The sequence below is a fragment of the Centruroides vittatus genome, unplaced genomic scaffold, assembly GCF_030686945.1.
Source record: "Centruroides vittatus isolate TY-2023 unplaced genomic scaffold, ASM3068694v2 scaffold_861, whole genome shotgun sequence".
NCBI lineage: Eukaryota > Metazoa > Arthropoda > Arachnida > Scorpiones > Buthidae > Centruroides > Centruroides vittatus.
Window position 1 is genome coordinate 2,198,557 of NW_027122718.1, and position 12,462 is coordinate 2,211,018.

At 32.1% G+C, this 12,462-nt stretch overlaps 1 protein-coding gene across 3 annotated transcripts in view; it reads right to left on the reverse strand.

Moving 5' to 3' along the window:
- LOC136990201 (sushi, von Willebrand factor type A, EGF and pentraxin domain-containing protein 1-like) overlaps positions 1–12,462 on the reverse strand; it is a 104,831-nt gene that overhangs the window by 48,566 nt on the left and 43,803 nt on the right. For all 3 annotated transcript variants that reach the window (XM_067288573.1, XM_067288572.1, XM_067288571.1), the window contains 2 exons: positions 9,536–9,712; positions 1,510–1,607 (listed from right to left, as the gene is read on the reverse strand). In XM_067288573.1, coding sequence (XP_067144674.1) covers positions 1,510–1,607; positions 9,536–9,712 — 275 coding nt within the window. The remainder of the gene's footprint in view (positions 1–1,509; positions 1,608–9,535; positions 9,713–12,462) is intronic.

Consider the following 12,462-nt stretch of genomic DNA (forward strand, 5'->3'; position numbering starts at 1 on the left):
GATTATCGAAGCAAAGGGAGAACATTAGTAAGTTTTTCGGAAGGGCAGAGGGTTTGGGTGAGAAAGAAAGGTGTTAAAGGGAATAAGTTTTCTTATAATTATAAAGGACCCTTTCGGATCACCAAGGTGATAAACCCAACTACGTATCGTGTGGAGGGTTGCAATATGAAGGATCAGGAGACTGTCCATGTCGATCGCCTAAAACCTTGCTATGGCTATCCGATTTGTAATAAGAAAAAAAAGAGGGAGGATAGAGGAATTGTACTGGAGGATGATGATGAAGTCCTGGATGATCGGTTGGTGAGGAGACGTGGGGTGGTCACTAACACGCAAGGTGTTGACACAAGTGGTGTGCAGAAGTGCACTGACCTTGAGGTGCGTAAGAAACCTTATAACCTACGTGAACGCAAAATTGATTTCCGTAGTTTGCACTACGGGAAGTGAGTCGCTTGGGGGGGAGATATGTAGTGCTACGCAACTATGTATTATTGTTATTATTATTATTATTAATTATTTTCTCGGTTTCCTTTTTGTATGTATCGGGTTTTCTTGGTTTGTACCGTGTCGCGTGGAATTTTCTTATGATGTCACCTTAGGATACGTGAGAAGCTTTCTGATTGGTCCAGAGTGGGACAATAAGTGAAGCGGACTTCCGGAGAGCGGGAAATATAAATTGAGGGACTCTCACGATTGAGGACACTTTTTGGCTGCTTTTGGATTCGTCGAGGAAGGTTGCCGAGGAAGGGTCAGCAAGGACGTCGGAGTTAGACCGGGAGAACAGGAGTCTAGAAAGGGCGACCACTTTCAGTCGGGAAGCACAATCCGTTTCCATCGTAGTGTAATTGAGAAGTATCAACGAGGGACGTACTTCTGGTGACGTAAATTACGTTCAGGTATCGGAAAGAACTATTAGTTTTGTGAATTAACGTAAAGAAAAGGAACGCTTGGAACTCGAGATCGTGTTGCATTTACTTAACATAATACCGTGATTCGTCGAAGGCTAATATATGCAATTATTGTATAGAAGGAAAATGTGTATGTATATATGTATATAGAGTATTGTAAATTTCGTTAGTTTTAAGTCGTGTATCGTGTAAACTTGAGGGTTAGGAAGCATCTCGCGGTTATTGTACTGTTAGAATAAATTACTGTTGTTTCGCCAAATTCGTGCACGTGTAATTGGTCATTACTTGAGTCCTTAACATACATCCTTATTACATCCGTGGACTTAGATCCATCGGATAATCAACACTACTTAGTACAATAAAATGTCATGATTTTATTTCCCTTTCAAAGCATTATAATTGGCAAAAATGAAATTACATATCTTAAGAAATATGTTTTTTCATTTGTTTACTTTGTAACAAAAGCATATTGATACTTATTTCGTATTGTATATCTTTTTATTTATGATAGGCAAATTAACTAATATATTATAATAATATAATGAATATTACATACATTAATTACTATTATTATTATTAATAATATAATAATATCAATATTTACTGGTCTGAATTTTCTTTCATCTTTTTTTGGCCACCATCTTTCTATAATTTCTAATCTCTTTATTTCTCCATTAGGAACATAAGGTATTACACAGTTACCTACGTAAAACAATATTCAGATATATATATAAATAGATAGATAATTATTTATCTACAAGTATGTATCTAAGTCAACTAAAGTGCTTTCTATTTTACACTAAAATATCTTTTATCCATAAATTATTTTTTCAGTTAAAATTGTAAAATTCTATCATCACAATACTGTTAAATGAAAACATTTTATTAACTACATTGATTTATTTTGACCAGATGACTCAAATGATACAATATGCAATTTGCAAAATTATGTACCTTAATAGTGCAAATTTTCTTCAATACTGCCTTGTTCATCTCCATATTACATAAAATCTTGGAGATTACCTAAGATAATGACTACTGATTATATCATGTATATACTGTATATATGTATAAAGATATACAGTGGTGCCTCGTATAATGTACGCCTCGAATAACGGATGCTGCGAACAACGGACTTTCTGTTTGGCCGTTACGTGACTCGAGCAACGGACTGGCTGCGAACAACGGACTTTCCGACATAATTAGTGACTGCTCCATGGGTGCGTTCTTTAATAGCAGTCGCTCTGCGTCTCCCCTACTACGGGAGTGCGCTGCTGTTCGTAGGCATTTAGGAACGACGATGAAAGAAAAAAAAGATGGCGGCGCCCGCACTATCGATAGTATCATGACGGAGGAATCTATAATTCTAAAATATGAGCTTTTAAAGGCAAAAGAAGAGTCCCAATTGTAAAATTTAACCATAAAATGGATTATTTGTTGAAAGAACATTCAAAATAGCCACGAAAAAAATTTGAATGCCGGCTACCATTCGAAAAAAATTCATGAAGACACATCACCGCGTGCGCTAACTCGCGTTTTCACAATTTCTAAATTTTCATTCATAAAACCACATAATGGACCCGGAAACGAAACTATCTGAGCCATGGAGGACGCCATGTTGCTTTCCACCGTAAACTACTGCTACAAGCGGCTGTTTTTGCCGTTCGACAATGCCCACTCCCAGCAGAATTTAGGAACACGTTCTGCAGGAATTTTTAAATGGATGTCGCTCGCGCAGAGTTACGCTGAGGAATAAAAGAACGCACCCCAAGTTCATTTTTTTAAATGATATAGTACGGTTATTTTATGCTGCGGAACGAATTAGATGTTTTAACATGTATTTCTATGGGAAAATGCGTTTCGTATAACGGACGTTTCACTTAACGGACGTGCACCTGGAACGGATTAAGTACGTTATATGAGGCACCACTGTATACAGTATATATATACACCACACAGTTCAGACAACTGGTTTCATTGTGGAACAGCCAGAAATCTAGAGTTGGTTGTTTGTTAGACAGATAGCATATATTCTTAATTTCTAACTCTGGTATTGTCATTTTTAGATTTCATGTATCTGATGTACAGTACCATGTAAGAAATTTTGGCATTTCTTATGGATTGTTGATTTTGTGTGTAAAATGTTTATAAACATTATTTATTTGTGTTTCTAGTATTCTTTGCCAGGAAGGCTTCTAACAATTTCTCTATGTTTTGATTGTGTCTGTCTGTGAGTGTACTTTAAGATCATGGTATATAACTACAATGACTGCACAAAAATAAACTAACATATGATGTCTGGAAATATTGAAATACATTTATTCAGAATCAACAACATGTGTATTTAGATAATGTAAGATTTCCCTAGTTATTTTGATGTACTGTATACATATTTTTGGTTATTTGTGATCTCTGTATGAGATCTAATCCAGTAAATTTTATGAAAGCTTTGTAGAATAAATGTGTGTGTTAATTAATTTTATGTCTATAGTGTCACTGTTTATAACTGTGGTGTCAGTGTTTTCATTGGCATGCTATACTGTGTTTTCATGAGTGACTCAACAGTGCTTGCTAGCAATGAATGTCTGATCTTATGTGGGATCTAGTGTTTCTTTGTATTAGTTTTTCAACTTGTTGTTTTGACACATTCAAGCATTGTTTATGAAATAAAGTTGTTTGGTACAATTGTTCTTTTCTGATTAACAACCCTCTGTAAAGATATTTACAAACATTTTAATTTATGTTAATCATTGTTCCATTTTTCACTTTGTACTTTTTCCCAGATAAAAGAAACTTTCAGCAATAAAATTTAAATAATCATACATGCCAATATACTATTAGAAAAATATAATGTACAGCACTCTGTCAGCATTACACAAAGAATTTATTATGCGAGTACTTTCAACAGTATACAACTGTACTGTCCTCTTCAGGTAAATCATTCATAGAGAACACAACATTTAAATTGAAGCAATAGAACACAAATAGGAATGTTTTTGTGTTCTATTGCTATGCTGTGTTAATGTTTTTTCAAATTTCCTACCCCTCACACACATGGAATATAAAATTACATATATACAATTTACAGAATTATACAATGACAAAAAATATGATAATATGTAAAAGGAACAATAAAAATAAAGTTGAATTAAAAATAAAAAGTATATAATTATTAATGAATTAAATAGTCAACCAACAAATAATAAACGTATGGGGGAGCTAATGACGCTGTGAGATGTTTTATTGCAAGACGTGACTTACAATTGTAGTAGGTTAAACAGTACTATCCATAGCTGTGGTATGTCTAGCATGGGAGAGCTGCACGTGACATTGTTGAGATGTAAAGGTTTTCCCATATAAATAATGTTTTTTGATCCCCACTGCATTTCAAAAGAGAAGTTTGTGACCAAAGTGGTGTTTAGCAAGATGGGGATTGATGCTATATATAACATCATGATGATATTGTACATAGCAAATATACAACAGAGCTAACTAAAAAAGTTGTGGTTCAGCTGCTTTGGTTGCAAACTTCCCTTCTGAAATCAAAAAAACAGCATACTGGAACTGTATAATTAAATAACTGACACCTAAATGTGATTTCCAGCACATAATAAATACAAATTTACTGCTTGAATGTTTTTAACCATCATTTAGAAGCCCTCATTACGACTGAATACATAAAAAACATTTGAACATCTCTGTGTTCCAATCTTTTAAACATTTAAAAAGGGGTTCAATATGAAAATCGTTTCGTTTACATCATAAATAAATAAATAATTATTTTTAAATAAAGCTATGAATCTATATATATTATTATCAACTTGTCTCGATTATAATGATGATGATGATAATAGTTTGGGCTCTGTGCTGATTACTATTATTATTATCATTATAATCGAGACGAGTTGATGATAATAATAATAATAATAATAATAATAATACTCAGTGCAGAGCCCAAACGGTTAGGAGTTGAAAGTTGAAATTTGGTACACAGTTAGGGTACGTCATGAGAACGCACACCAAGATGGGATTTTTCGAAATTCCTCCCCACGGAGAAGAGGGACAGGATTAAGGCTTAACACTCCCATCAACAATGGAATTATTAAGAGAAAGCAACGTGCAAGACGCAGATGCAGTTTTTTTCGTTTTTGCGGAAAATTGAACATATTTTTAGAGCCATCTAAAAATTCTCTAATTAGTCTGGAAACGGGGACCCAATTCTTGCATTCTGTGAAAACGGGTAAGGTTGACTATAACGTAATAATCTTAATCTTCGCTATTGTTACTTTTGCCTGAGCAACGCCGGGCCTACCTGCTAGTGTAATAATAATAATATTATTATAATTTTAATAATAATAATAATAAAATTATTATTATTACATTCTATGGCAATCTAAATAATAATTCCACGATTGTGGGACTGCAATATAGTCCGTGTTGATGCACTCTCCCTTCGTGTCAGCTATATAAATTTCTAGAGCCTCTAAACATCGTAAGTCATGTCGGTCAAAGACCCTATGTATAAGGGTAGCTTCATCTCGACAGGGGAGAAACCCTGAGCTCAATAGCATAACGGGCAAGTGCTGTGTTATAATTCCCCTTGGCTACATCATTTTTATGGTCCTGTATTCTGGCCTGAATGGATCTGTATGTGGATCCAATGTATGACAACAGTCTGTCCTGTATGGAATATGATACACCTCTGGCACTTTTGTGTCATCTTTCAAAAACAAATAGAATATAGAATATGTATAAATTTAAATACAATGGTAACCAATAAGAAAATAACATAGATAATAACAAAAAGAAAGTAAAAATAAAATAAACCAGGAATGAGTTGCTCAACTTTCCCAGCAAAATTTAAAACTGCATTTGTAGCACCATCTGTTATGACATTTTATTAAAAAAACTTTTTATATTTTTAACTATTATAAAATGGAAAAACCTTAATTTTGAAGATAGGGATAAGTTTTATAAAAAGTTGTAAATGCTAATAACAAGTAAAATAGTCATTAAAAGCCCGACCCTACTGGAGATATGACATATGACCCCCATTATACCCCACCCCCTCAACATTTAACCACCAAAATTTAATAGCATCAATCCTCCTAATAAATAAACCTACCTGCAAATTTCAGAAATTTTCGACAAAAAAGCACAGGAGTTATTAAACTTCAAACAGAGTGAACAAAATCATGCCTTCCCCACATACACACAAATTACCCCTTAATTTTTTGCATTTCTTGATGTTCCAAGTGTCCTAAGTCCAAAAATGTAAAAATCTTTGGAGGTATAGCTGAGAACAAATAATTGAATCCAAGGAATCACTCAAAGTTGATAAAAATTAAAATCTTTAATATTTACAATTAATAACAATTCTTTCCCAAGAAATATTGTACAAAACTTATTAATACAACCTATGAATATACAAATATATGGGACCAACACTGACAATAATACCAAACGAGTCCCATGTGCTGACAAACAAAGGAACTTAATCTAACTTATTTCTAACTTAACTCTATATTAACTAAAATACAATATAAGGGCCCTGGATCAGGATGGGATTGTTATGAGAAATCAGATCTGATTTAGATAGAAGAAAAAAAGGGAAAACCAAAAGGGGAATGACTGGCAAAAATAAACTTCAAGTCTGTTCTTCAAGAAGGTTTCCTTTCTGTTAGGTAGACACATACATCCTCTCCTCTCTCTAAAAGATGATTGTCCCCTGGTGCATTCCCCTACCTCTCCTTTCACGCCAGCCCCTTTTGACCAATCCAGTGCTACCCCTTTTGTTTTAGAAACACATCAGACCAACCGGATGAACAAAAGCTGGAAGTGAAGTTTTGAATGAAAGTGGTGAAAGAGAAAAATAGCAAGGCTTAACCAAGCCACAGGGGTCATTTTTTGATCAATCACCATACTTTCCCTTTGTTATATATACCGTATTTTACGGACTATAAGACGCACTTTTTTCTTCGAAAAATTGCCTCCAAAATTCAAGTGCATCTTATAGTCCGTAGCATTTTATAGGTATTTTTTTAAAAAAAATTGCTTAAAAATTAAGGTGCGTCTTATAGTCTGTAGCGTCTTATAGTCCGTAAAATACGGCAATAGCCAGGAAAGTAATAAAGTAAAAATAATAAAATAAATACCATTAAATAATATATATATGTATGTTTATAATTAATAATTTGGGTCATGTTATAATTAATAATTTGGGTCATGCCTTGTAAAACATTAGTGTGATGTACACTTCAAACATAGACCACCAAACAGATGATAGTGTCTGCACCCTCTAATTGATACAATGCTATTTTTGTGGACTTTGTAGATTTCCAAAGTCTAAATATCTGAGGGTATAAGGGTTCCTGGATGATGTAATTATTTTAGCCTTCTCTGATTAAACTTGTACCTGCTGCAAGTTTGATTGAGATGCCAGAATCATACTGCCAAATTTTTGTTTACCGTGTATTGATGTTCCTCAATTCTTTCTGTGAGGATATATGTTGTGGCCTCTCATTTGTGTTTGAAGTATAAGTTACTCTAATGTTTTACAAAGCATAACCCAAATTATTAATTTTATATATATGTTTGTATTATTTTACAGTATTTATTTTATTACTTTTACAGTGAGACCCCACTTAACGTGGGGGATGCATTCCTAGACGACAAAGCGCTAAACAAAACAGGATTAAATGAGGTCATTTTAACATAGAGTAAATAGGAATAGGAGAACACGTGACCAAAAATAAACAAATTTTACTTTAACTTTAAGTTATTTTTATATTAATTTGTATAATAATATATGTTAAATAACACAGTAACATATGCACGCAGAAATGTAAAGTTCATTTTTTTGTGACAAAGGTTTTGGCTCTTCTGAAATTCTTGTTTTTTGCAATAAAGTCATGAAGTTTCATTTGTTGCTTTTTTCTTTCCTTAAGCAAATGTCGGTAACAGAAAATCGCATCCAAAACGCCTCGTTTTGCTTTTGCACTCCTTTCAAAATCTGGATCGTTCGCTAAAATTTGATCAACGATTTTGGTTATCATTACCAAACTTTTACCAAGGAAATCTGTAAAGAAATTCTTTGGGTTCTTCGTTTTCAGAATGTATTTTCCAGTTGTACATGAATTCCTTGTTCTACCAGTTCTTGAAGATCATCGTTGATAAAGCTCTCACCAGAAACCTGCTGTAACTCCTCAATATCCTGCTCGTCTACATCTCTTGCTCCTGCTGTATCGATTAAGTTGAGTTTGGTCAACCTAACAATAGTGATAAGCTCTTCTCGTTGAGAATTCTTGGATACTTTCAGCCATAATTTCTTCCACACTTTGTTCGTGCATTTATCAGTTAATTATTGCCAAGCGAAGCCGATATTGCCTATGACATCCGTGATGTTATATTTTTTCCAAAATTGCACCAAACAAACATAGATTTAAAGAAAGTACACCTTTTTGCCATCTTTTTCTGATTGGTTCATTTTCGTAAATAATCATATTATATATGTTACCGGCAAAACCCAATTTTACGCCAAAGCGTGTCAGGCCAAACTAGTTTAGAATTATTATTCAAGTATATTAATGGTTAAAATAAAATTGAAAGGCAATCAATTAGATGAACAATATTTATTCAAATATAGTCTACTTAATAATTATGGTAATTTATTAGAATAGGTTAGGTTAGGTTAGAACGCACGTCTCCACTGTTCACTGTCTTCTGATTGCTGGACTCGGAGATGAGCCACCACCTTTGATACATAGAGTAATATTAACCCCGCTTTTTTTATAATTAAGTAGACTATGTTTGAATAAATATTGTTCATCTAATTGATTGCCTTTCAATTTTATTTTAAGCATTAATATACTTGAATAATAATTCTAAACTAGTTTGGCCTGACATGCTTACGCCAAACCAGTTTGGCATAAAATTGGGTTTTGCCGGTAACATATATAAATCAATGAAATGCTGTGATAATTTAAATCAGTGTAAATTTTGAGCTTTTTTTAGGCTTCGAGCTGACTGCATTATATCGAATCAGTGTTAAGCGGAGTCTTACTGTACTTTTTGTTATTATCTATGTTTTTTTCTTATTAGTTACCATTGTATTTAAATTTATACATGTTCTATTTTTTTTTGAATGTTTGTATTTTTGATTCAGTTAATTTTCCCTGGTTCTAACTGAGGAAGATCCATTAACTCAGAGTCAAAAAAATTTTTAAATTATTAAAACATTTGCATGGATTCACAAGAATCACATTCATTCAGTGCTTGGAATCTTATCCAGATTTTTATATATTTCATTTTATATGAATCATTAAATAAATACACATTTATAAAAATAATCAGAAATGAACATATGAAAGACAGGTCTGAGAATGATCATGATTAGAAACAAATACAGGAATGAAGATTTACATGATTTAAATATATAGAAAGGCAGAGATAGCACATGAATGAAAACAAATAAAAACAATAAAAATTTTAGAATCTCAAAAATAAAGATAGATAATAGATCCAAAATAAACGAGAATTTCCAAATAAACTTTACTTAAAAAATATAAATATACACAAATAGCAATATTATAATTAGTAGTAATATAATAATAAAAGTAAATTCTTTCTACCTGGTTTGCATGGTTCATCTGGCAAGTCCTCCCATTTGTGATTCTTACACCAAATATAATAAACTGCATTATCATATCCATTTTCACAATCAATCTTATACCAGTTGTTATTTTTAATTGATTTATTTTCCATTTTTACACCTTCATATTTTTGTAATTCTTTAGTATTGCATTCATCTAAAACAGAGAAACATTAACCTATAAAATGATTCTATTAAGTTGTTCGGAAAGTAATTTCGTTTTTTTATTACTAGAGGAATTAGTTGTATTTTTACCAGCCAATTTTATTTTAAACCACATTTTCATTATATATTTTCACAGCTGACATTTTAAAGCTTATTTGTAAAAAATTTTGTTTGATTCTGTACAATTGTTTTTTTTTTTTTTTTTTTTTGTGTCCCATCAAATATGGAAAATCGAAAGCATCATTTTCGGCATATTTTGCTTTTTTATTACAAAAAATCAAAATGCTGTTCAAGCAAGAAAAAAGTTGTGGTACATGTATAGAGAAGATGTGTTGAGAGAAAGACAGTGCCAAAACTGGTTCACAAAATTTCGTTCTGGCAATTTCAATATTGAAGATGTACCACATTCTGGATGGCCAGTTGAAGCAATGAAAACAAAATAAAGGTACCGATTGAAGCAAACTGCCGAATAACAACACGTGAAATCACTAAGAGATTAAATTTGTTGAACTGAACCGTTTATGATTACTTGAAACGAATTGGTTTCGTTTCAAAGCTCGATATATGGGTTCCACGTGTTCTTAAAGAGAGATGCTCTCTATAGTTGGATTTTAAAGAAATTTTTTTTTTGAGCTTTTACCAGACAATTTAACAATTTATTCGAAAGTGTACTGCCATCGAGTAAACAAACTGAGTAACATCATCAAACAGAAAAGGTCAGAATTGATCAATGAAAAAGGTGTTGTGTTTTACCAAGATAATGCCAAATTTCACACAAGTTTGGTAACTCATCAGAAACTGTTACAGCTTGGATGGGATGTAATACCACAGCCACCATATTTGCCAGATCTGGAACCCTTGGATTATTACTTGTTCTGGTTTTTACAAAATTTTTTAAACAGCAAAACATTTACTACAAATGAGGAAGTCAAAAATCACTTGGATCAGTTTTTTGTAAGCAAAAATCAAAACTTTTATGAATGTGGAATCATGCTGCTACCAGAAAGATGGCAACAGATATTTGACCAAAATTAGTTAAATAAAATATTTATATATTATAAGAAAATTGTTTTTTTTCCCCATGAAAAAAAAACGAAATTACTTTCCAAACAACCCAATATTTAAAAAATACTGCAAAACAGGATGAGATTACAATAAAAGCATCATCACCTGTAACCTAGTTAAAATGAATAAATTATAAGAACAAACATTTTCAACTGTTTTTAACAATCATTGTCAGGTTATGGAATGTTACAAAATTGAAAGAACAAAATTTAAATAAAATAGAACTTGTTAAACAAGTACTAGTGGTTGTCTGTGTAAAAGAACATTGAAGAAAAATGAAATGAAATCAAAATAAAATACAAAATATAATAGGGTATATTGTTTTATATTTTATAAAGTCCAACAACTGCCGAAATATCGGGCTAGCAAATGGCTATAGAAATATTAATAATTTAAGTTAATTTGATACTAGAGTTAGGCGTTAGGCGCCATCTCTTGCTAAATTTAATAATTAGAATTTTAATTAAATAATTTAAATAAATTTAGGCCTAACTGGAAGAAAAGAATTGGCCCGAAGCGGGATTCGAACCCGCAACTTCTGCTATCCGTGCAGACACGTTACCAGTTACGCTACCCGGACCTTCGGTCCGATCTTCCCTTCGGTCCGATCTTCCCTTCCAGTTGATATAAGATTACCGTACTACCATCGACGGTCATTACATTTATATTTTATTTTATATTTTTTCATTTATATTTTATTTTATAATGCTAGATGTTTTCAATGTCAGATGGTATTAAAATCTCTTTTAGAGAGCAAATATTTTCAAAGACACACAATTGTAGTCATCAGGCAGCTGATCAGAAAAGTCTTAGAGTCCAATTGACCATAGGGCATTATTTATTTGGGAAGACTTCCTCACTTCCACCTTATGCCCATGCAATACATCAACACTTAAACTTTCTAACTTGTGGATTGCACTTTTTAATTTTTCAGCCACACCACTACCTTAGTTGACCCATATTATAATGCATCACAAACTTGTACCATAAAAATATTGAGAGTTCTGTTGTGACCTTTATTTTTATTTTTGTTTTATTTCAAATTTTCTTCTTTGTCCATTTTGAACTTTAAATCTCTGAAATATTTAAATTTTTGATAATGCTATAAGCCTGCTACACACAATGATGTTCCATTCTAAATCTGTTAGCCTGACGACGATGACCGTATATATCGTTAAAAGTACTTGTGCTCTAAAAAGATTTTAACGCTATCTGACATCTGACAATGAAAACATCTAGCATTACATCTAATTTTGGCATGAACTTTGAAAATTATTTATCTATTTTATTTTGATTTCATTTTATTTTTCTTCAACATTTTTCTATTCTGACAGTCAGGAATTTTAACTGCTTTCTTGCAATATTTTCCTTTCATTCAAGTTATTTTATCAAAAAAAATATTCTGTTTTCCTGTTTCATTGTTATTTCACTGTATTGCGATCACTAGAGTCAAGGTTTGCCTTTTCGGTCAGACACCTGCAACTTTTATCACACGTTTGCATCGTTATTGGGATATCACAATTTTATCTAGATCTTCAGTGTATAACATGTAAAATTTGTAAAATGAGTCTTTTCTTTGTAGAACATTCTTCTTATTAACATACTAAAAAATAAATATAAATAAATAAAACTTAAGATATACTATTTAAAAAGTTTTAATTTAATTATTGTTCCATT